Genomic DNA, 25,718 nt, shown 5'->3' on the forward strand with positions numbered 1-25,718 from the left:
CATAGAGCTTGACACGTAATGAACATTCAAAAAAATTAGCAATTATTACTCCTCTCATTGTTCCTCTACCTAGCTAGACCTCCAGTGCTGTCAGTATAACTCTCTAATATTTGTTCACAAGTAGTCCCCTCCAGAGTCTAATCTCCTTGAAAAAAAGCAGCCATAAATTACTTATCTTTTATTTTAGCACACTGCCTGAAACATTTTGGGCACTTATGAAATTGGATTATTCAAATACTGCCCATCTTGCAAGGCCCAGTTCAACTACCATCTCCACCACTAATATTTACCTGGTGACTCCAGTCCTTTGGATTTTCCCTTCCCAGAATTCTTTTACCACTGCCCGACTAACCCTATGCTGTCTTGCTTTATACGTAGAAGTGTTGTTTCAGTGAGGCTACAAGCTATTCCAAGGCAGACACCCTTTCTTGCATTGTTTATCTGCCCAACAACATCTAATATCTTCAATTGGAAAGAGAGTGCTCCACAATTATTTGTGAATTAAAATACTGCTGCTGAAGCATAAGTGGCCCCACTTCATCTTTATCAGCAAGTTTAAAATTCAGCTAACAACTCATCTCCTGGTTCTCATTCCCCTAGCTCTTGGGATGCTGCTTAGAACTACACAAATTTGCCTTTATTTGTATACCACTGTGGTAGACGAAGGAAACCCTGGTGGCGCAGTGGTTAAGAGCTACAGCTGCTAACTAAAAGGCTGGCAGCTTGAATCCACCAGGTGCTCCTTGGAAACTATGGGGCAGTTCTACTCTGTCCTATAAGGTCGCTATGAGTCGGAACTGACTCAACGGCAACGGGTTAACAGGTGGTAGATAGATCACTCCCTTCCTTGTTAATCTCTCTCATGGCCCAGTAGGGGGCACCACACTCATCTTCTCTCTATGGGTGTCACTGGCTCACTACTGTGGATAAAAAAAAAAAAATTTTTTTTTTTTTTAATGTGGATAGCCTGTCCTAAATGGCAATTGTTGAAGTTGTTTTCTTTTGCCTGCCTTTTCCCCATCCTCAGGCCACACCAAGTTAAAATAAATGCCACCGGACAATAATAATGGTGATTTCATCCCTGCCACCCTGCATATCAGATGACTCAGCTAAGTTTTGTTAGCACAATCATTTCCTATGTTAGAGGAGAAGAACTCTCGACTCCTTGGAAGAAAGATTTTAGAAACACCTAGCTAAGATAATGGGCAGGAATACATACTTGCAGCACTGCAGTATAGGGGTAAAGAAGGAGGAATGGCAAGTTTTAAACTGAAATACAGACAGCAACAAACACTTTCTGGCACCCAGGAATCCTAAAGCCACAGTTTGTGAAGATTATGGATTGGGAAAGCCAGGAATATGGGGAAAAAATAATATAAATCCTAGATACTAACTCAAGCTTTTCAGCTAACTAGCTCTGCCACCTTACAAGTTACTTATTTCTATACCTCAACTTCCTCACCTGTATTAAAATGAAGTTGCACTAACTGAATAATCCCACACTCTGCTTCACTGACCTCATTACCCCTAAGCCAGACACACCATTCTCAAAAAGTCAGGGGATTGGCTCAAGTGGGAATAAGGATGAGAAGGGTGTTTCTTCACCAGAATAAATGCTCCAAGCCACTAATTTGTCCCGTGATATATATGTATGTATTTTAAAGCTAAGAGAGAATAAGGTTATTTTAAGTAAGATATGAAACTAGGAGAGACATAAGGTTATTTTAATACTTTAATAAACACCTTATATAAAATAACCTTGTCTCTTCTAGCTTTAAAATATGCATTTATATCTTTGAAATAGTGAACCTTTTCAATATTATTTTCTTCCAACTAGACAACTCTGCAACGGTAGTGAATGCCTTTAATTTATCTTCGTGCTACCTGGTTCACTCAGTAGGTCATATGCTGTTCAGAAAGGCAGACAGTTAGACAGCTTCACAGTCCCCCGAGCATTCTGAAAGCCAGGCCAGTAACATCCCTAGTAGCTGAAAATTTGGAAAGCTTCTGATTAAGGAGAAAGAATAAGGCACATATTGAAAACCACCCTTCTTCAGTTTAGAAAGTAACCCCCACCTCCCGCCCCGCCAGTACAATGGGGAGTTCTCTGGGATATCTATGTGTCCTGGATCTTCTTTATCTTCCTTGAAGCATACTCATTTGAGAAGCCAATCACATCTGGGGAAATACCACCATCATCAACTCTCCTAACTAAACTATGGCAAAATGGGCAAGCAGTTTCAATGTACTATGTGTGAATGTTGCGGAGTGGGAGAGACGGGTGTGCACTTGTTTCTTTTTTGGTAAAGTTTTTTTTTATATGTTACATTCACAAGCAGCTTTTTAACCTTCTTTCAATGGCAGGATCCCAGTGTTGCAGGTTTGCACATCCTGAGGCAAGAAGTCACTCTGCCTCCTGCTGGCCACAAAGGCTTACATTCCTTTTGGTTTATTTCTAGAGGTCACACTTCTTCACAGATACGGGAAACTGAGAAAGAATAGAAAACTGAAAGGGAAAAGGAAGAATGGGTTTCTTTTTTTTGCTTATCCTGGACTAAGCTGGCCAGTTTCTGGCCAAGCTGGTTAGGAGTCAATAAACCATGTAGATCAAATACTTTAAACCCCTCATTTTGTAAGCCACAGCCTGAGACTGATGAGCTTCTGCATTAGCTACAGAAAAAAGGAATGAGCTGGGGTTAGGAAAAGCCCAGGCCTATATGCCAACATCCCTGAGCCCTCTCTCTAAGTGATGGAAGCAAGAAGCCCTGCCACATCCCATAGTAAGGGCCCCTGTTCCTTAGACGCTCAGGAGCCCATACCAGCTTCTCCCTTAAACGGTATCTGCAGTCTTGTTTTCTTTCCCCTCCCAAGCCCCAATAAAACATACCAACTGCTTCAGAGTATTTCTGGGTTGGGTTTTTTTTATGGGTCCTCTTTTTATTTTTTATTTCAAATACTGAAAAAGTTCCCTAGGCTCTGTGGGGCTCCCCACGCTCATGGCCCCTTCTCCCCATACTCACTGCCCTCCTTCCCACAGCAAATCTAGTTTGAGGACAGCACGTTTTTATGAACAATTAACAGTGATTCTCAGCTTGCTCTGCGGAACCAGAGGAGCTGTTTGCATCTGTCACATTTGGATGGACAGTTTCTTTTATCTGACACCAAGTCCCAGTCCCCAGCCACATCCAAGCAAACAAGGCATTTTTCTACAGAGCTGAACTGGAACCCCTCATTTTTAGTCCACTCCACTTCCTCCCAATACCCACCCCACACCAGTCACATGATTAAGAAGGAAAATAGTCAGGAATGTTTTTTATCAATTCTAAGCCCTAATTCATATTTCCCCAAGCGCCCCCCCCCACCCTCTCAGCCCCACCCCCAGGATTTTACTGAGATTTCTCCCAAAAGTTATTTGGAAAAAGGTAAAACAAAATAGGTTCAAGGTCTTGGTGCTCAGCCCAAGGGGCTCCATGCGCTGGGACACCGACGGGCAGGGGCTTCTGCCTCTCCAGCCCGCGCCCGAGCCACCTCCTGACCCCTGGCTGCAAAAGCAGGGAGGGGCAGGAGCCAGCACAGGACCCAGGGGGGCAGCGTCTCAGGATCTGGCGGGAGCCCCGGGCAGCATCATTCAACTTGGCCACTGCAGACGAACACAGAAGAACAAAATAAAACACTGTCAAGTAATAGGGGAAAAAGCCCTAAATCCCATCCCAGTCCCTAACCCATGACTCTTCCAAATTGAACAATCATTAGCTACCTGTCACATGCCTCAATCCTATCCATAAGGGAGTTGCAAACAAACAGGCAAAAGAAAAAAAAAAAAAATTTCAGTCTTTTACTATCTTCAAAACAAAATGTTCTCTTTTGGGAGATAGCCATGGGGAAAAAAAAGACAGAAAAACAATTCTTAGGTAAAGACCAAAATAACTGGAGGTTCTGAGGAGTGTTAAATGCCTGGGCCAGAACAGGTCACGGTCCCGATCAGCAGTGGAGACTAATAGGGCACAGCATAGAGATGAGGTAGTGGCTGTGTGGAGGCCGTGTTGCTTTGGGTGGAGAAAAAGATAATAATCCAGGTTTAATCAAAGCAATTTGTATTTGTATTCTGAGATGGTCCTTCCTTCCAAAGAAAGCTATGTACTTCATACTGTGGAAACAGGTGGCAAATAGGAAGGTAGCTTGTTTGTTTTCTTAGCTTTGAAGAGGACCAGGTGGAGAAAAAGCGAGACCAACAATTTTTCTATTCCTTCCATGCCTTGCTAAAACCAGACTTCACTGTGATCATCAGTCTTGAGGACTCAGGCCTGACAATAGAGAACGCAGCTCAGACAGAAAAGAAAAAAAGTACAGAACTCGAGAAGATCGGAGATGAAGAAAACGTACAAAATTATATATATATTTATATATATAATAACATGACATATCTATGTACAACATGGCTGGGACAGTTGAAACTATACAAGGATGTTCAGCATTTTCCCCTTCCCACATGGACTTTAGACTAAGGAAGACAGCATGAAGAAACGAACCAAGAAACACAAAAATTATATACAAGTGATAGTCAAGGAGTTTGGGGGGCCAGGGAGTCCAGGGATCCTGCTCTCTCCATTCCTTCCTCACCAACTTTTTCCTATCCAATCTGAATGACAGCCCTGAAAGCTGTACGGCCAGTCAGGAGAGAAGTACATACACACTTCACCCCCCGACATGCACACTAGCAAGTTCATCAGGCATTCTCATCAGGCCAAATATTTGGCACGTCAGAATTAGTGAAGTGAGAGGGCTCTCTTGAACAGTTAGTTCTCACCCTGGCCCTCTCCGTCATAACTAGGAGGCCAGGCTGCATTCAGTAAGATTCTGGCCAAACTGGTGATGCCTAGAGCTGGCCAACCACAATCCCTTTCCTCCACCTGTTCATGAATCAGCATTGCTACTTCTCCTCATTGTCCAAAAGCTGGGTTACTGAGCTCTAGGAAGGCAGAGATCTCTCAGTCTTCCTTCCTTCTCTAACCACCTTCCCTAGCTTCCTCCGCAGTGAATCATCTCTGAAAAACCTGCTGTTCCAGCCCTGCAGGAGTATTAAGCCCTGGGGGCCAGCACAGTTCATCCCTTTTCTTCCTGTCTCCCAAACAACACACCTAGGATCTGATCACATCTGAAATGTGGCGCTCCACGTGTGCATGACTGAGCATGTTTTCTCAGGCCCACAGCTCTGCTGCCAGAGCAGCTTTTTAGCAGCAAAGGCCCAGATGTAGGCCAGAAAAGCGCGTGGGGGCAGAGGAAAGAAGCTTCCATGGCAAGCTTAAGAATTTTTTTCCTTGACTCTCAAGATCATGATAACTATGAGGTCCTCTTGCCTGACTTTATAGCCCCTAGATCTCAACTTCCTCTCTCTCCATGTGGCCTTCAAATAGTTCCTCTCTGCAGCATTTTTCCAGGTAGGAGCTCACCCAGGAGGCCTTCCTCATTTTTAGCTTTACAAAGAATAGCAGAGTTTTTCGGCTGGTAGCTACAGGATAAACAATCTTATATATATTCACCTTCTATTTTATAGAGGAGAAAATAGAAATTCAGACAGGCTGACTTAACCAAGGTTACCCTTCTGGGACTGAGCGGGATTAGAACCCAGATATCTTGGGTCCTAAATCAGTGCTTTTTCCACTATCCCATGATACCTTTCAAAACCAACACTCTAGGAGAGAGAGAAGGTACCCATTTTCCGTGAACAATATTCACCTATCTTTACGTTACTTGAGAGCCAGAGCAAACTGCAAGAGATACTGAGTAAAGGAGGCTAAGCGGGCATTCTAATTTTAGGCAAGCAAATCAGTTTTTCTTTTTTGAGGATTCTTTAAACCTGCCATAATGGCAACATGAAGCAATAGCAGCCTAAGAAATTCAGAAGCACAGAAAACATTTAGAAGCACAGAAAACATATCTCATTCTATCTACCTTCCCCAACTCTGTCAGGTCAGCCTTGAGATGTTATACCTGACATATTATTCCCAAGGCTCAGCCTAACCAATTTTGGGATATTTTCTTCCAAAAGTAGAAATCGTTATCTCCCCAGTTTCTCGTACAAAAGAAAAAGAAAGTTTGCAGCATTACCCAGTCCTAGTCTCTTCTATTTCTGGGCCCCTACCTGGGCTAAGGGTGTGAAAATCTCAGTTTAACCAAAGAAATGAACTCAAAGTCTCTCTTTAACCCACATTACCTTCTCAGCAGAACCACAGCAGAACCACAGTTAACTCTGGCTAGCAAGCTAAGATGATCTGACTAAGCGCCCATTCCATCCCTGCCTACAATACATAAAAGTCCAGTGGGTGAGGAAGGGGAGTAGAGGGGGCCCAGGTTACCCCGCAAGCTTGCTGGTGACGAGTGAGGACTTTCTCTGGGGCAGATCCTGTGGGGTGGGGATGTGGTCACCGGTCACCAGGTTCTTGTCTGGTCCTGCACTTGGCAGCTGCTTATTCTTCATCTTGGCTTTGGCCATGTTGTAGTCTCCTGAGTCAAAGTACTTTTGCTAAGAGACAAGAGGGAGGTTTAAGTGAGAGGGGAGTTCTGGCCTTTCTGAAAAGCAAGGAGATTCACACCCATTATAAACTCTCATCCACACTCAGATCTTTTGAGAAGTCTTCCTTGATTAATCTCATGCATACACAGCTTAACAATAATCGCATGTACTTATGTCTTCTCCTCAGTGTGTCCTGCTATTTCAGGTATGGAAGCAGTTTCCCAGCTAAATATGCTACATCCTTTGTATCATACTTGATACAAGATAAAGTAAAATTACTGACTTTATTCATAAAGGATTACTGAGGACCTATAAAGTAATGGGCTTAGCGCTGGGCAAAGAGGAATGCATAAGACATATAAATGGGCTGGGCTAGCAATCATCAGATCAACCTCCAGCCAACAGCTTCAAAATTAAAAATTATTCTTTCAGACCAGAAATAGGAACTGGGCTTGTTCGTCAGGACAATGTGCTTTCCCTCTGACGCCCACTGCGCCCACACATGTTCCATGGCTGTGACAGCCTGCCCACGCCTGCCTTGCCTACAGCAAGGTAAGCTGCAGATGGGAATCACATTATCATCTGTGACTAAGACTCAGTAACTGGGATTCTCCACAGCAACCAGTTTCACTCTCCCTTTTCATCTACACAGAGAAGCACACTGCAGCTGAATGGCTGACAATCCCTCAGTCAGCTTTAGGTACCTCCAGGGGCTGAGAAATCTGATCAGGAGCTAGGTGGCTATGAAGGTAGACTCTCCCTGGTGAGAAGAACCACTCTGGATACAGGAAAAATATGTCTCTTTAGAAAATATAGTTAATGGCTGGTGCTACATAGCTTCAAGGGTCTGAAGAAATCTACTATTCATTGCCAACAAAAGCATTTCTGTAGGACAGATGACTTGTTTTTCTGAAATGATGTGTCTCCAAATTTAACTCTAAGAAAAAAAAAAAAAAGCACAGCTCTAACCTCTCCCTCCCAATCCAAACAGGCAAATGCCTGGGGGCGGTCAGCATTCTAGTCTCTTAACATCCTTCCCCCATCCCCTCACCACCCAATATCCAAATGCCCCTTCATTAAGTCTTCATTTCCAATATGGGAAATCAGAAGGAACCCCATACCAGATCAGGGGTTTACAATATTTTGCCTTGCTCTTTTCAAGCTTCTGTACTACTGCCCAACAAAGCTTCCTGACCATTTTCCAGTGGAACCTCTACAGACTCATCTTCAGCAAGCCCTTAGGCTGCAAAGTAACAAGGTAAGAGATTGTGCCCATACCCCTTTCTGGAGTCTCTTCATGAGGAAGTCGGAGCCTCCAGGCTTTTGTCCTAGGCTTGGATATTTGGCCTTTAGCTTTGCCTCCTCGGCTCTCTCAGGGAGAATACCTTCCTTCTCCTGAGTGTCCTGGGGGAAACAAATGGGCCAAATAAAATTAAAGATGGAGAAACAACTGTGATAATACCTGATAACCCTCATACCATCAGCTTGGCGATCCACCCACTTATAAACATGCTATCTCCACTTGGCTCCTAAAGCTAGACTTTTGTTCTAATCCCAAAGCTCAAGATGACTGTATTATCAGAAGGAAAAGACAAGGTGCTTCTCACACTACGCCCAGGGAACCACCTATAGGTACTGGGTTAAAGGTAGTACCAATAAACACAATACTGTAATCACAAAGCAGGCCATAATTCACTCAGCACAGAAGCTAGGAAAGACAGAAAAAGCTAGCTAAGGGCTTCTGGTGATACAAGATGTGTCGGAGGGTTCCCTAGGCTGTCCCTAACACATAGTACAGGTCAAACAGGAAATCAAGGGGGATAATTCTGCTGAGATCTTCCCTCCAGTCTAAGAAAGTCATCTGATAAATCTCCCTATCGAGGCTGTGCGGCCTTCTCCAAAGATGTCCACCAGAGTAATGGGGACAGCACTGCTCCCACATTTCCATAAACACCGTAGTAGGAAGGTGATAGGTAAACAGAGACGAAAACGACACTGTCTTTAACCTCAGAAAAATTAAGATATAGGAGATTCACTAGTGTTTACCCACCAGTTTTCACCAAAAAATTAACACCTTCCCTAGTGCAGCAAACGATGGAAGCTTAGGAAACACGCCAAGGGCTGAATTGGCTTCTAGGGCTTTAGCTGTTGCTTTTTGTGGGCCCTGTTGCCTTTTTTTAAGTGACTTTAAAAATGAACCTAAAGCCAACTTGTGGCTCTTTTTAGTGTAGTTACATTCCCCTCCCTTGAGAAGCAGGTACAGATAGAACACCAGGTGTATTTCATGAGTCCCACAGCCCAGTACTAAATGTTAGAAGTCAAATACAAGCTTCTAGAAGGGGTTTCTTTGGCGTTGATGTTTTCATCGCAAAATCGTGGGTGGACCAAGTCACTCTGTGTTGGAAGTCTGGGGGAATAGGGTGGTGTCTTTCTTATCACGACTTTTTCAGAGTCTTTTCTAGGTTTAACCTCCATTATTCTGTTTGGAACTCTGGTCCTCTTAAATCTTCTAACCGTCAAAACAGATCTCCTGAGAAAGTTGCCACCTTAAACTAGCCATGATAATTACTCTTCTCCCCTCCCCCAGTGTTGGTCCTTTTTAAACGTCTTTATCTCGATCTACATCTTTCTGCGGATTGAGGATGCGGACCCCAGCCTGGCTGTCGCGTCATTTAGGCCCCTATTAACCAATTACACACATCGCGTCCCAGGCCCACCAGCCCCCTGCATCTAACCCATTTCATTCAGTCTCTCCAAATACCCGCCCCGCGCCCAAGCTCGGCCAATTACAGCACAGGGTCAATGACTTGAGCGGTAGGCCTATTAGCCAATCAGGAAGGGTATGGCACTGACTGACAATCAACTCAACTAACCAGCGCCAAAGCAGCAGGCCGTGTTGAAGCTCACCCTGCGTGACGTAAGAAGTGACCAACCCCTGCAGACCCAGAGACCATGGCGACCAATCCGCACTGGTGAGAGATCGTCTCCTGCCCCAGCACGGTCGCCCCCGGCTCACCAGCCCGCACCCCCTCCATTTCACCTGCTTCTCCTCGCCGGTCTCCTCCGAAGGGTTCTCCTCTTCCTGTTTCTGGGACATGGCGGGACCGGGACTGTGAAGTGTAGCGGACCCGGGAAGTCCACCGGAGAAGGGAAGGGGGAGGGGAAACGGGGACAACCTGCGCTGCTGCTTCGGCTCCTGTCACTAGGGTTGCTCAGTCAAAATGGCGGCCCTTGCCGGTGACGTTGCGACCGTCCCTTCCTACGAAAGCCAATGGGAGTGGGGCAGATAGGGCAGTGACGTAACGATCTACCAATAGTCTCTGGCCAAAGGTGGGGTCTATGAAAGCGACGGGCAAGCTGGAACACCATTCTGGGAAGAGAATGAGCCACAAGGACCAATTGGAAGCCTATGGGGGGAATCTTAGGAGGCGGGGCTGCTAGCTTTGGCATTTCTGCCGCTGTGGTGGGCTCAGACTTCCTTAGGCTCCACCGCCCGGTGCGGAGGAGGTTTTGCTGAGCGTTAGACTGAAGAGCCAGGGCCTGTAAGCCTAAATCCTTCTAGAGTATGAGACGAAAAGTCTGGGGATAACACTATAAAATCCATTAGTGCTCAAGCAACGTTCTGGAAGGATGACCATTAAAAAAGAAATTGTGCGGCTGCAGAAATAGCTGGTTTTAGGACAAGCCATTAGCACCCTCTGATGGGCCAGACTGAGAATACCAGGAAATTAAGCAAGCTCTGTCCCGTAGTTGCCTCCTTTTTAAATGTACACTCTCAGGACTGGTCTTAAGTGTAGTCTAAGGAAAGTACCTAAGTGATCAGAATAGTATTATGTTCAAGATAATTTTTAAAAAGATAGTATCATAACTCATAAAATTAGCACATATCAAAGTTTATCTCATTAATGAAGGAACCAGAATCTAAAGACAGACATAAAATAGGCGATTAGGAATGCTGAAAAGGATTTGCTAATAGATGCAAAACTGGTCAATATCTAGAAAGCTTATAAAATGCAATGTTTAGAATCATTTCTTCCACAGGGTAGAAATTAATTGTATTTCACTGGACAAAATTAATCTGCATCTCTATGTACAAGAATCAAGGAGTCCTGGTGGCCAGTGGTTAAAGTAATCAACTGCTAACTGAAAAGTCAGTGGTGGAAACCACCAGCGGATCCGTGGGAGAAAGGCTCCATTAAGGATTTACCGCCTTGGAAACCCTATTGGGTCACTATGAGTCGGAATTGACTGGATGGCAGTGGGTTGGTTTTGGTACAAGAATCATTTGTATTGCCATCAGTTTTCTCAACTTAACAAAGTTGTAAAATAGTTCAAAGACAATGAAAGGGAGACGAGATAACTATGAAGGCTGTTCTAAGTCCAATAATCTTTTTGCCCATTTTAAAGTCTTTTACAGTTTTACCTGACAACAGAAAAGCCCTCTCTTCCCATAAATTTCTCATCTCTGTCATCCATAGTATTGAAGTTTCTGGTTAAAATGTAAATCTGTCAACCAGATGATACCAGATCACTGCTTCCTGTAGTATTTGTATTTTAAATGTATTCAACCAAAAGTGGCAATTATTAACCCAAAAGAAGAGATCACTAATGAAATTTAAAGTGCCATCTATAGACTTGTGAGGTAGATTTGGAGCAGAGGACTTTCCACCCTTTTTTGAAATCATGTCAAATAGATGACTGACCTATCCACTTATAATTCTGGGGTGGGTAAATTTTGCAGGGGAGAGGGCAAGCAGGTAGAGAGGATGTAGGAGGCTAGAGGGGCAGGGGGGAGAAAAGGCAACCCTGAGAAGAGTGTCGTAGTTGGGTTTCTTGGGTAGCCAACCAGGTAACATGATATATCTCCCTTCGAGCCCCTATTTCCTCTCCTCCCTCTTGGTTTCTTTCTTTCCTGTTCTTCTTCTCTTTTTTTTCCTTCCTTTTGGATGGGCTAGACCTCTCCTTTCCACCTTCTTTTCCTTTCAGCCTTCTTAGATTTGCTGCTCCTCAGATGTTTCTCCATCTAAGCTTTTCCCAGTTATCTCCAAAAATCCTGTTCAGGTAAAATGAATCAATGTTGTTAGAAGTCAGGAGAGCGGTTATCCTTGGAGGGTAGTGACTGGAAGGGAACATAAGGGGAGTTCTCAGGTGCTGGTAAAGTTCTTAATCTTGGTGCTGATTACATGTGTGTTCAGTCTGTGAGAATTGAGCTGTACACTTATGTGCACTTTTCTGTATGTATATTATAAAAGGCTTAAGCTAACAACAATAACAGAACACTCTGCTTAAGCTTCATCTCCTTCAGGGAAGTGAGTGGATAATTGAGGGTATAAAGGAGTGTAGAAAACAATCTTCATATTTTTGACCAGAATCACCAACCCTTGCTAAATTTCCAAGGTCTAATGACTCAAGGAGAAGTGGCAGTGGGAATGGAGGGACACAGAAGAATGAGGGATATTAAGAACCGACAGAACTTGGTAAGCAGTTGAATGTATGGCCCAACTCGATATAGGAAAAGGATAGAAGGAGGCAGGTTAAGTTTAAGCTAAGTCATATGGGGAAAGAAGGTGGAAATTATTGGTTGAATGCAGGTTTGGTCAGTTATGGTGAAAATATATTATGAATGCATTTAAGCAATCAGTTTAAATTTCTAAAAGATGAACAGATTCTTTTGGAAAACACTTTTAACACAAGCTATTTCTAACTCCAAGCTCTGCTTAAGAGTAATATATAAAAACTGTGTTTGCTAAGGTGATGATTTATTTATACATTTATCTCTGACATAGCCAAATTACTGAGCATTAGGAAGGGTGGAACTTGAAATGAGAGTAAAGCAGATAAGCATCATTACCTTTTGATTAGAAAAAGAGAATGGGGTTTCACAAAAACTAGAAGAATGTCTAGGGCAGAGATGTACTCAGTAATTACTCTAGTTGTGACTGGGTAGGAGGAGATGGTGCTTTAGGTAGGGTGGTTAGGGAACACTTCTCTGAGATATTTGAGCAGAGGTCTGAATAAGGTACGGAGTGAGCCAGGAAGTTATCTGGAGGAAAAACAGCAAATGCAAAGCTCCTGAAGCAGTAGCATGATTTTGGTGTTTTTTTTGAGAAATTGCAAACTAGAGCCAGGGTAAGAGAGATGTAGACAAGGAGCAGATCACTTTTGGCTTTTTCAGCCACGGTAAGGACTTTTATTTTTTTGTGTGATGGGTAGTCATTAGATGGTGTTGAACAGGGGAGTCCCACAAGATGATTTAGGTATTAAACTGATTACTCTGGCTGCTATGTGGGGGCCAAGAGTGGAAGAAGTAGCAGGAAACCAACTAGACTTTTACAACAGTTCAAGTAAGAGATGGTGGTGGCTTGGCCTAGAGTTTAGTAGCCACTTAGAGGGCGAAAATGGCTGGATGTGGCATCTATTTTGAAGGTATAGCCCACAGAATTTGCTGTCCTGATGATCAACAATTATAGCGGTGTTCTCAAATTTTAATATGCAAGCTTTAAGAGAATTTGTTTAAATCTCAGCTTCCTAAGCCCCTAACCAGACACTGATTTACTAGTAATCTTTCCTTTTTAGCAAGGTACTCTTCCTTTTTCTCCCCAGGTGTCTTTGGTACAGGTGGTCTTTGCATCAACTAAAGAATGACTTATGGGAACACTGCTTTGTTTTAAATAAATAACAGAGAAGTATAAACAATTCTAGTAAATAAATTTCTTATTGTCCCTTGTGTTGTAGACATTCTACAGAAGGGAAGGACAAGCCAATTAACAAAGTTTATCAGTACAATTATTTTTTCACATTTTGTTAATTCTGTTATGTTTAGGTATGTTATCAAAATTTAGAGCCTAAGACCTCTTAGCTCTTAAATAAATTCAGGGGTCACTTGCAAGAAGATATTAATAGGAGAGAACATACTCATTCTCCTCATGGGAATAATGGTAAATTTGGGTAACTGTTATTTTAATTGAGATGGAGACAGTATTCAGACTTTACATTAGCTGGTGTTCAGTTTGGCCTATACCTGTTACAATTATAAAATTTGTGGACCCTTAATCTTTTTCCACACAGGATGAAACAGAGGCTAATATACTAGCGTAAGAGGAGACATTTCTGACCTTATGCAGAAAGCTCTTATTTCCAAGTCAAATAACAAAAGTTGTAAAGCTGCATAGAGAGACGAGAGAGCCAAGAATTGATCTTTATTATACAGAAGTGTGAGGGCTATATGCATTAAATGAGAATATGTCTGGCAGTGAACATTATGCAGGTTCAAACTGAAGACAATCCAATCTTATCGAGATACAATATAAAAATAAACACTGACCGAGAGTTGCAAGAAAGAACTCAGCTGAACTATTATCCCCCAATCAGGCTGAAACTTTCCACAGGAAAACCTGGTTTCAATTCATGCCGAATTGTTCAAATGAAGAGAAAAGCTAAGTCAGGTAGAGGCAACTAATGGACTGGTTTTTGTACTTTTACCACTGGAGCTCTCCTTAGCCTCACATTTACAACTTGTACCTCTAGTTAAGACATACTTGAAGTGCACTTAAAGCAGAATAAAAATTATTAAAAAAAAAAAGATGAAGTGAAAAACAAAAAAAAAAATGTTAATTGAATTGGGGAATTTCTGTGGGGTTAGGTAGGGTCGGAGGAGGAAAAGAAGTTATGCTAGCCTTTATATCAGGCTGCTTTTGACACCAAGTTGCCCCTCTATATGGGATCTTTCTTAATGAAGTTTTTCTCTGCTCTCACTACTGAAGTGAAAGTGTTTTAGAGATTTGGCCAGAAGGAGGGTTATGTTAAACCAAGATTGATGACTATTCTGTGAATTAAGTATACACAAAACTACTCCCAGAACCCTTAAATATAGACAGTTTCTCAACTTATGTGGGAAGCCAAAAAACAGGCAACAGTAATACTGAGTTCAGATATACTGTCTGGACTCAGGATGCTGCTATTTACCAACTGAAATTTACAGCTCCCTCAATTCAATCGGAGCAGAGACATTTAAAGTAGTCTGGAGAACATGACAGTCATGTGCTGAAGAGTGGAAAGCCTCATGCTACCTCCCTTCCTTACGAATTCTAGTGTTGACTACATGAAACAGGTGGCTGAGAGATACATTTTTCTTTTTTTTCAGTTAGACTTTTGTCCTGCTGAGTGAGGGAACAGGATGATGTTAGAGGGAGTATAGAATATATTTTTTGGTTCTAGGATGTGAGAACCAGGTAATCAAATTTGGGACATTCTCGGTTGGATTAGAAAAGGAAGGATGAGAAAACCACCTGTAGAACAATCCCAGAGACCATCTGCTCCAAAAATTAGTGTTGTTTCCATTGCCCCTTATTTAAAGACATAATTATTTAAATAAAGTACATTACTTAACAAAGTCTTAGAAACAAAGGCTTTGAAACCACCATGTATTTAAGATAGAAAAAAAAAAAACTTACGAAATGTAATAAATTGTTTGCTCTTCATCTCATTCACATTCTGTGGCTGAGCAGTCTAAACCCCATTAGATAGTCCTGATTGTCCAAAAGCACACTGGATGAAACTAAGCCAAGAAATGGGAGAATATGTTTACTGGGTGTGTGTTCACCCCATTTATTTCGCTCGGGAGTGGAAGTATAGGGTGAAACAAAGTCTACTTAGAATTGTCACAGTTTATGGAGAAGCCCTGATGTTGCCCCTGCCTCAAATCATGAAGTCTTATTTAACAGGAGGAAAAAACATGATGTAAAAGCATCTCATCACACAAAACTCAGTGATGGGGTCTCTGACAGTCACCAGCCAGCAAGGGAAAAGGAGAAACCTACCAGCTGGCTTTAGGATTTATTGAAGGCTGCCAGCACAGCCCAGATCATCTCTGTGGCACTATGCTTTGTCCCCTCCACTTCAGGGTCCAGTTCTACCAGGTCCTTGGCTCGATTCATTGCCATGTCATACTTGTCATCTGTCAGAGAGGAGAAGACATTCTCTAGCACGTCAGAGGAGTGAGCCAGCACCAGGAGTGCCAGTGTTCGCCTGTCCATTCGCTGAGGGTCATTCACCCACCGCTCTAGTACACTATCTTGCAGTTTTTTCACTAGTCGCTGCTTCTCCGTTGTATTGGTTACTGGATGGGTGGTCATGTCAAATAAAAGGAAATTCTGCTTCTCAGTGGTTAGAATGCCCTTCTCTACTAGGTTCTTTGCAATTCGCTCTCGTACATTCCTCAGCTGATACTGTAATTTGAAGGGGTTCCAGGTCTCGCCTATGGGGAATAAGAAATAGGACAACATGAACAGAAAGAAAAACAAAGTGAAAAAATAAATTAGTTATTTGGAAACTTGAATGGTTAAATTTTTAGAAAGTTTAGTCTCTATTCATTCCTCAATTCATTTAATCCTTAGCCCTTTATAATCTGGTTTTGACTCCAACCATATTTCACATTAAAGCAGATTCAAAAGTGTCACTGAGGACTTTCATATTGCTAGTGTTTATGGACTTTACTTCTTATCTTACATGACCTCTCTTCAATACTCTTAATCATTCCTGAATTTTTGAAATTTTCTTCAGGGTACCAGTCTCTCCTAGATGCTTTCTACCCTATATTTCAGAAGTTCTCTTCTGGGTGGGTACAGCTGAGAAGACTGAGGCTCCCTTCCCCTATTGGTAGGGAATAATTTCTACTCAGGCACAGCAGGCCAAGAATATTGAGGACCCGACTGTCCCCAGTGCAGCTTGCTTTTAGAGGCTCCCTTCCCACACTGGAAGGGGCAAGCTACAAAGACCAGGGCTCCATCTCTTCCTCCCAGTACCCACTCAAAGAGCAGAGGTGTCAATCTGGGAGAAGTGGGCCACTGTGCCTACCTCAGCTCCTGTATAGTAAGCAAAGGTTCTGCTCAGGAGGGGAAGCAGGCCTGAGTGATAGAGACTTCCGCAGTTCTGCCTAAGGGAGCTGACTTTAATGGGAAAATAGTGTGGTGAATTCTATGCCTAAAAGTGTTGTTACAAACATGGAGGTCTTGATGGAGAACAATTAAGAGGGTGCTGGTAGCAACAAGTCAAATGGCAGAGCAGCTGAAGTTTAACAGAGAGAACCAAAGATTCCCAGAAAGCAACGAAAAGCCCTTCTGGGATCGTAGCCAATCTTGGGGATTGGGAAGGTTGTGCACATGCACTAGGCAGCACCCACTCAGGAGCAATCAGAGCAAGATGGGGGTGGGGGGACAGACCTGAAAGCATTTGCTAGGCCACACACAGATCCATCAACAAAGGGTGGAAACATCACTGGCACAAGGGCTTAAGTACAACCTCTGACCAAACACTGTCTGAACACTAAGTTACTCTAACCTAGGAGCAACTCCTAGAAGGCTGAGTTTAAAAATAAAATCACATGCTAGAGGCACTGGCAAGATGGTGGTATAAGCAGCTTCATGTTCCTGTCCCCCCTGCCTCCCCCGCATAAGAACTCAAAAAAACAAGCAGAAACTGGCAGAACCAATGTATTACTGGGTCTGTAACATATATAGATGTAATATGTATGTCATGGATTGAATTGTGTCCCCTGGAAATATGTGTCAACTTGGCTAGGCCATGATTCCCAGTATTGTGTAATTGTCCTCCATTTTGTGATCTGATGTAACCATCCTCCATTTTGTGATATTATATAACTATTCTCCATTTTATGTGTTGTAAATACTAAAACCTCTATGAGGTGGGATTAGGGTGGGATGTATCTTGAGTTGTACCGCCTTACTCAAGCCATACCCTTCCTCAAGTCACTGCCTTAGTTGAGCCACAACTTTATCTTACCAAACCCACTGCCAATGAGTTGATTCTGACTCATAGGAACCCTATAGGACAGAACAGAGCTACCCTATAGGGTTTCTAGGGCGTTAAATCTTTATAGAAACAGACTGCCACATCTTCTTCCCGCAAAGTGGCTGGTAGGTTTGAACCACCAACCTTTTGGTTAGCAGCCCAGTGCTTTAACCACTGTACCACCAGGTCTCCTTATTAAATATCAATACCCCCCAAATTGATCTACAGATTCAATGCAATTCTTACTGAAATCCTAGCTCGTTTTATAGAAATTGACAAGATGATTCTAAAATTCATACAGAAATACAAAGGACCCAAAATAGTCAAAACAATCTTGAAAAAGATCAAAGCTGGAGGACTCACACTTCCAGATTTCAAAATTACTACAAAGCTGCAGGAGCCCTGGTGGCTCAGCAGTTAAACACTTGGCTGCTAACCAAAAGGTATGAACCCACCAGCCACTCAGTGGGAGAGAGATGTGGCAGTTGAATTCCTTAAAGATTACAGCCCTGGAAACCCTATGGGGCAGGTCTACTCTGTACTATATAGTCACTATGAGTTGGAATCAACTCAACAGCAATGGGTTACAAAGTTATAAAAATCAAGACAGTGTGGTACTGACATTGGATAGAAATCAACTTATACATTTATGGTCAACAGATTTCCAACAATGGTGCCAAGAAAATTCAAAGGAGAAGAACAGACTTTTCAACAAATGGTGCTGGATAGCCACATGTAAAGGAATGAAGTTGGACCCCTACCTCATCCCATAACAAAAATTAACTCAAAATGGACTTACACCTAAAAGAAGGGGCTAAAGCTGTAACACTCTTTGATGAAAATATAGGAGTAATTCTTCGTGACCTGTGTCTATGCTACTTTTTCTTAATTATTACACCAAAAGCACAAGCAACACAAGAAAGAATAGACTTTATCAAAATAAAAAACTTTTGTGCTTCAGGACATCATCAAGAAAATGAAGAGACAACTCATAAAATCAAAGAAAATTTGTGCAAATCATCTATTTGATAAGGGATTTGTATCTAGAACATGTTTAAAAAATCATCAAAAATACCTCATTAATAAAAAGGTAAATAATCCAATTGAAAAATGGGCAAAAGATTTGAATAGACAATTCTCCAAAGAATGCCAATAAGCACATGAAAAGATGCTTAACATCATTAGTCATTAGAAAAATGTAAATCAAAACCACAATGAGATACCACTTTATACCACTACGATAGCCAGCTTTTGTACTCCAATTTGACATGTCATCAGGAAGGACCAATTGCTGAAGAAAGAAATCATGCTTGGTAAAGGAGACGGTGAGTGAAACAGAAGCAGACCCTCAATGAGCTGGATGAAGTTGGATCTCACCTCATCCCATAAACAAATGTGGCTACAACAGGACTGGGCAGGACTGGGCAATGTTTTGTTCTGTTATACATAAGGTTGCTCTGAGTCAGAACCAATATGAGCACCTAACAACAACAGGATGGCTAAAATAAGACAGACAATAGCAAGTCTGTAGCAAGTAGGCGAGGATGCAGAAAAGTTGTAGCCCTCATACACTGCTGATGGGAATGTAAAATGGTGCAAATACTTTGGAAATAATCCCTGTTCTCAAGAAGTTTAAAATCTAGTATGGTGATTGTGTGGAGACAAAAATAACATTAAAAGTGGGCCCTAGTGTGTTATCTCTTACAACTGAATGTGAATCTACAATTATCTCAGTAAGAATTTCAATTAAAAACAAACTGTTCCAGAAGGTGACACTGGCTATGACTTCAAGGTGCCCTCTGGAAGATACTCACTAAAACTGTATGCCATAGATCTAGTTTCTCATATTACAATTTATATTTAAAAAAGAGGGAATGAATTACTGATACATGCTACAATATGGATGTGAAAACATTATGCTAAGTCAAGGAAGCCAGTGATTAAAAAAAAAACACTGCTGTTGAATTGATTCCAACTCATAGCGACCCTACACGACAGAGAACTGCCCTGTAAGGTTTCCAAGGAGCGGCTGGTGGATTTGAACCGCTGACCTTTTGGTTAGGAGCCATAGCATGCAGTAGCTCTTAACCACTGTGCCACCAGTGCTCCAGTTAAACCAGTCATTAAAGACCGTAAGTTATATGATTCCATTTTATATCAAATATCCAGAATTTTTTTTTCATCCAGAATAGGTAAATCTATAGAAACAGAAAGTAGACTAGAAGTTGTCTAAGGCTGAGGAGGAAGAATGGGGGAAATCAGAGCAACTCCTAATGCGTCCGTGGTTTCTTTATGGAGTGATGAAAATGTTTTAAACTTAAAGCTATTTAGTTGCACAGTTCTGTGAACATACTAAAAGTCATGGAATTGTATACTTTAAAGGGTATGTGATGTGAATTGTATCTCATTAAAGATGTTAAAAAAATTTCTTGTGAAGAATACTGTTGTCATGGATTGAATTATGTCCCTGCAAAATATCAGCCAACTTGGCTAGGTCACGATTCCCAGTACTGTATGATTGTCTACCATTCCGTCATCTGATGTGATTTCCCTATGTGTTGTAATTCCTATCACTACGATGTAATGAGATGGATTAGTGGCAGATCTACAAGATTAGATACTGTCTTAAGCCAATCTCTTTTCAGATAGAGAGAAGTGAGCAGAGAGACATGGAGACCTCATACCATGAAGGAAGCAGCACTAGGAGCAGAGCGTGTCCTTTGGATCTGAGGTTCCTGAGCTGAGATGCTCCCAGACCAAGGGAAGACTGATGACAAGGACCTTCCTCCAGAGCCAACAGAGAGAGAAAGCCTTCCCCTGGAGCCAGGGCCCTGAATTCAGGCTTCTAGACTACTGGACTGTGAGAGAATAAACTTCTCTTTGTTAAAGCCATCGACTTGTGGTATTTCTGTTAGCAGCACTAGATGACTAAGACAACTGTTAAAGAGCTTAGGGGGTGGGATGGCTGAAGGTAAGGTGAAGCTTGGAAAACTTTTTTTTTTTTTGGCAGTTTAAAACAACAGAAATTCATTCTCTCTCGGTTCTGGAGGCCAGAAGTCTGAAAACAAGTTGTCAGCAGGGCCACTCTCTCTCTGAAGGCTCTAAGGGAGGATCCTTGCCTTTTCCAGCTTTGAATGGTTCTAAGCATTCCTTGGCTGTGGGAACATAACACCTATCTCCGCCTCTGTCTTCACACCGCCTTCCCCTCTGTGTCTTTGCCTCCCACGTGTCCCTATGCTTTTCTATTATAAGGACACCTGTCGTGAGGATGATCTCATCTTATGACCCTTAACTGAATTATATTGACAAAGACTCTTTTTCCAAATAAGGCCACATTTACAGGTTCCTGGGGTTAGGACTTATATACCCTTTTGGGAGCCACTATTCAATCCACCACAGACACGGTCATCTCTGGAGGACTGTTATTCTGCCTACCACAGGCAATATGTAGAACTTGTTATAAATTTTCCCAGGGAGGAGAGGTATAGGGTATAGTTTGAAGGTACGTAAGGTTGGAGAGGGTTTTTTTAAGGCTAAGCAGGCAGATGGTACACTGTAAGAATGCCATTTTTCTGAAACTAACCACAGACAAAACTGGCTATTCATCTTACTGGGATGGTTGTAAGTTAAGTTTTCACAATGGGAAAGGGATTATCCTTTATTTTTTTTATTGTGCTTTCGGTGAAAAGTTTACAGCTCAAGTTAATTTCTCATACAAAAATTTATACACATATTGTTACGTGACACTAGTTGCAATCCTTATAATGTGATAGCACACTTTCCCTTACCACCCTGGGTTTCTCATGTCTATCCAACCAGCTCTTGTCCCTTCCTGCCTTCTCATCCTGCCTCTGGGCTGGAGCCACCCATTTGGTCTCCTGTATCTGCTTGAACTAAGAAGTACACTCTTCATGAGTATTATTTTATGTTTTATACTTCAGTCTAATCTTTGTCTGAAGAGTGGGCTTCGGGAATGATTTTAGTTCAGGGTTAACAGAGCGTCCAGGGGAAATTTTGTTGTTGTTAGCTGCTGTCATGTTGGCTCTGACTTATGGTGACCTTATGTATAACAGAATGAAACACTGCCCAGTCATTGCCCTGTCATTGTCCATCTGTGCTTCCACCACCACCTGTCTATCAGCTCGTTATACTGTAGTGGCTTATGTGTTGCTATGGTGTTGGAAGCTATACCACTGGTATATCAAATACCAGTAGGGTCATCCATGGCGGACAGGTTTCAGCAGAGTTTCCTAAGACAGACTAAGAAAAAACACCAGGCAATCTACTTCTGAAAGTCAGCCAGTGAAAACCTTATGGAAAACTTTAGGTATTGATTAACCATGCTTTTCCTGTCTCTCATTAGTATAGTTAAATTGTGGACCATATAAATCTTACTCAGCACCCTGAACTTCTGTACTTCTTTTCCCAACTCTAAGGATAGGTTCCAGATAACAAAGTATGGAATACATTTTGAATTATCTTACCGGTGAGTAGTTCTATCCATGTTTGGACAGTTTCTGTGGGGTCAGTTGCTTTAATGTGCTTGAGTGTTTCATCCAGTAAGACGTCACCTGTTGGGCTGTCTGATTTTACCAGTACCTTTCAGGAAGGAAGAAACAAGGGATCTCGGTTCATTCAACTCATTCAAGTTAAAATCTTTCAACATATCACATATACACTAGTGGTTATGTGTTGCAGGAAATGAAATGCAAAGAAGAAAAAAATACTGTCTCTGTCCTTAAATTTAAACTTCAGTATAACCCACGTATTTACCTCCTTTTATATAATTCTCTACTTCATAATGTCATAGCTATAAATATAAAAAGAAGGAGAAATAATTAACAGCATGCACCTTAAATGTGACTTTTCTGCATAAAAAAAGGAAGACAAAACCATGAACCTCTTATAACTCTTTAGACTACTGGTACTTAGACTTCTCCCTTTGCTATAGGATAATTATACCTGTCTACACAATGGGATAAGGAGTACTGGTGGCGCAGTGGTTAAACACTCAGCTGCAAACCGAAAGGTCGATGGTTCGAACCCACCAGCTACTCTGCGGCAGAAAGATGTGGCAGTGTGCTCCTGTAAAGATTTAAAAACCAAAAAAAAAAAAAAAAAACCACTGCCGTCGAGTCGATTCCAACTCATAGTGACCCTATAGGACAGAGTAGAACTGCCCCACAGAGTTTCCAAGGAGTGCCTGGCAGATTTGAACTGCCGACCTCTTGGGTGGCAGCCATAGTACTTAAACACTATGCCACCAGGGTTTCCTGTACAGCCTTGGCAATCCTACAGGGGCGGTTCTACCCTGTCCTATAGGGTGGCTATGAGTCAAAATCAACTCGAGGGCAATGAGTTTGGTTTTTGTTTGGTTTAGACAATGGGACAGCTGAGACAGTGATATTTTGATTGTCTTGATGCTCAAATATTCCTGTTCTTTCAAATAGTAATAATGGTCTGTTGGTATCTGCCTTTCCACAAGAGGATGCTATACCTTTCTGTCTAGTAGTCTCTTCTTACGCATGGTGGGAGGTTCCAACGAGATTCGACCCCGCATGGCCAGCTCTATCAGGATGCCCCCTCGCAGCCCAGACGATATGCAGTCATTCCAGAAGGATGTATAACCCTGCAATAGGGGAAAAGAAGAGAAAGTACGCTCTGAAAGGTATCCACCTTGCAGTATACACTCCAAGAATGGTTGTGATTCATTTCACATCACACTTCATGAACTCAGAGCAAAGTATAGAATAATAGAATAGAATGTCCCTTGAGTCTTCTTAATCTAAACCTTCCAAAACATGATTTTCTGCCTGACTCCAAGCTATTTAATGGATTCCTATGGCTCTGTTATTAGTTAATAATGGGCATGTCAAATTTTATTTTTTGAAAAGAATTCTGGTTTCTTTGAAATCTGTTTCCATGAAACCCTAAATTTCAGTGCAGTATGAACAAGTCAGACAGACAAAAGTATCAATGACTTCAATCTTTTACTCCTCTTAAAAAAAAAAAAAGATATGTACTATTGCCAGCTGGGTGGTTATAACAGAAACTCATCTCCGCCACTGACTACTTAAGTGCCTTGAGTATGTTACTTAACCTTTCAGAAGCTCAGTTTCCTCAGCTAAAAATGAGGACACTAATATCTACCTTCATAAGTTTGCTCTAAGGATTAAATAGGAATATATGTGTGCATGTATATATGGAATATATGTTTTCCCTTTCCACCCCAGGTTTCTTATGTCCATTCAATCAGCTCCTGTCCCTTCCTGCCTTCTCATCCTGCCTCCAGACAGCAGCTACCCATTTGGTCTCGTGCATCTGATTGAACTAAGAAGGACACTCTTCACAAGTATTATTTTATGTTTTATAGTCCAGTCTAATCTTTGAAGAGTGACCTTCAGGTATGGTTTTAGTTCTGGGTTACAGAGCACCCGGGGCCATGGTTTTGGGGCTTCCTCCAGTCTCTGTCAGACCATTAAGTCTGGTTAGAAGTTATTCTAGAAATTTTAGCATGTGTGACTAATTTATTAATTTTCCCAAAATCTAATCTATTTTAAAAAATTAGTCAATATTTGAACAACTCTCCTATCTGTCCAATGTTTTGTCATTTTTTTATTCCCACAAATTAGACTTCATTTTATCATCACTATTATTATTTTATACAGCAAGTGCTTGTTCAGGCTTACTCGGATGCTCACCAGTTTCTTTGCTCATCATTCCTTCTTGCATCTCAGACTTCCTTTCTGGTACCATTTTCCTTCTTCCTAAAGTAGAATTTCCTTTAGTGGAGGTCTGTTGGAGGCAAACTCTACTTTCTTTATCTAAAATGTCTCTATTTCACCCTCATTCATGAAAGATAATTTTTGACATAAATTCTAGGTTTATAGTTTTCTCTCATCACATTGGAGATATTATGCCCTCTTCTGGCTTCCATTGCTGCAATGAGAAATCTATCATTCATCCTGCTTGTCGTTTCTTTGTAGGTGATTTTTTCCCCTGGGTCTTTAAGATCTTCTCTCTTGGTGTTTTGCAGTTTAACTGCAACATGCCTCTGTGTGAATTTTTTGGAATATGTTGTGCTTTCTGTGTTTGTGTATTCCTTTCTTTCATTGTTGTTGTTAGCAATTGTTGTCTCAACAGTTCTGAGCCCTTATCTCCAAGAATTCTGGCTTTCCTCCATTTTTTATTCTCTTTTAACCTCTCTTTTATAGTTTCCATTTCCTTATTCTCTGTATTGTTTTCTGGAGAGTTATTTCATATCTGGCCTTCCAATTTACTAATTCTTTCTTGATCTGTATCTAATATGTTAAACTAACCCATCCGTTGAGTTTTTTATTTCAATAATTTTACACCTCTAAACGTTGTATTTAGTTTTTCTTCAAATTTGCCTGGACATCTGTGATCGTTTCTTTTTTCCTTTTTAATTGTGATAAAATATACACAACATAAAATTGACCATTTTAACCATTTTCAAGTTTCCAGATGAGGGAAACTATCCAAATTCTACCTATTCTTCAGAAGGGCATTCTAAACAAAGGACTTCCAATGTACAATACAGTGGCATTAACTGGACTCACAATGCTATGCAACTGTCATTACTGTTTCTAAAATTTTTTCATCACTGCAAGCAGAAACTCTGTACCTATTAAGCAATAATTCCCCATTCCCCTTCTCTCCAGCCCATGGTGACCACTAATCTATTTTTATGCCCATGTATTTGTCTAGTCTAGATACTTCATGTAAGAGGAATCATATAATATTTGTCCTTTTGTGTCTGGCTTACTTCACTCAGCATAATGTTTTCAAGATTCATCCACGTCAAAGCATGTATTAGTTTACTCCTTCTACAGGTGAATAATATCCCATTGTGATACATTCAACATTTTTATTTATCCATTCATCTGTGCTAGACACAGGTTGTTTTCAACTTTCGGCTTTTGCAAATAGTACTGCAATGAGCATTAGTGTACAGGTATCAGTGCCTACTTTCAAGTCTTTGGGTATACATATAGAATTCCTGGGTCACACAGTAATTCTATGTTTAACTTTTTGAGGAACTGCCAAACTATTTTCCACAGTAGCTGCATCATTTTACATTTTTTTAAAAATAATTTTTATTGTGCTTTAAGTGGAAGTTTACAAATCAAGTCAGTCTCTCACACAAAAACCCATATACACCTTGCTACACACTCCCAATTACTCTCCCCCTAATGACACAGCCCGCTCTCTCCCTCCACGCTCTCTTTTCGTGTCCATTTCGCCAGCTTCTAACCCCCTCCACCCTCTCGTCTCCCCTCCAGGCAGGAGATGCCAACCTAGTCTCAAGTGTCCACCTGATCCAAGAAGCTCCCTCCTCACGAGCATCCCTCTCCAACCCACTGTCCAGTCCAAT

The 25,718-nt window shown here is 41.6% G+C and overlaps 2 protein-coding genes across 3 annotated transcripts in view; both read right to left on the reverse strand.

The window, feature by feature from the left end:
* Positions 1–2,901: 2,901 nt before the first annotated feature.
* ENSA (endosulfine alpha) lies at positions 2,902–9,743 on the reverse strand. The gene is made up of 4 exons (XM_003409493.4): positions 9,555–9,743; positions 7,793–7,918; positions 6,357–6,523; positions 2,902–3,640 (listed from the first exon to the last, which is right to left on the reverse strand). Exons 1-4 carry the CDS (start codon positions 9,609–9,611, stop codon positions 3,625–3,627), a joined length of 366 nt encoding a protein of 121 aa, XP_003409541.2. The 5' UTR covers positions 9,612–9,743; the 3' UTR covers positions 2,902–3,624.
* A 2,559-nt stretch (positions 9,744–12,302) lies between these two features.
* Positions 12,303–25,718, reverse strand: part of GOLPH3L (golgi phosphoprotein 3 like) — a 38,884-nt gene continuing 25,468 nt past the window's right edge. The window contains exons 3-5 of one of the 2 annotated variants that reach the window (XM_003409491.4): positions 22,821–22,952; positions 21,808–21,922; positions 12,303–15,770 (exon numbers count right to left, since the gene is read on the reverse strand). In XM_003409491.4, coding sequence (XP_003409539.2) covers positions 15,343–15,770; positions 21,808–21,922; positions 22,821–22,952 — 675 coding nt within the window. In that variant the 3' untranslated portion in view covers positions 12,303–15,342. The remainder of the gene's footprint in view (positions 15,771–21,807; positions 21,923–22,820; positions 22,953–25,718) is intronic. The other variant, XM_010589469.3, reaches the window with a different exon arrangement.

This window comes from Loxodonta africana, chromosome 3 (genome assembly GCF_030014295.1).
Source record: "Loxodonta africana isolate mLoxAfr1 chromosome 3, mLoxAfr1.hap2, whole genome shotgun sequence".
NCBI lineage: Eukaryota > Metazoa > Chordata > Mammalia > Proboscidea > Elephantidae > Loxodonta > Loxodonta africana.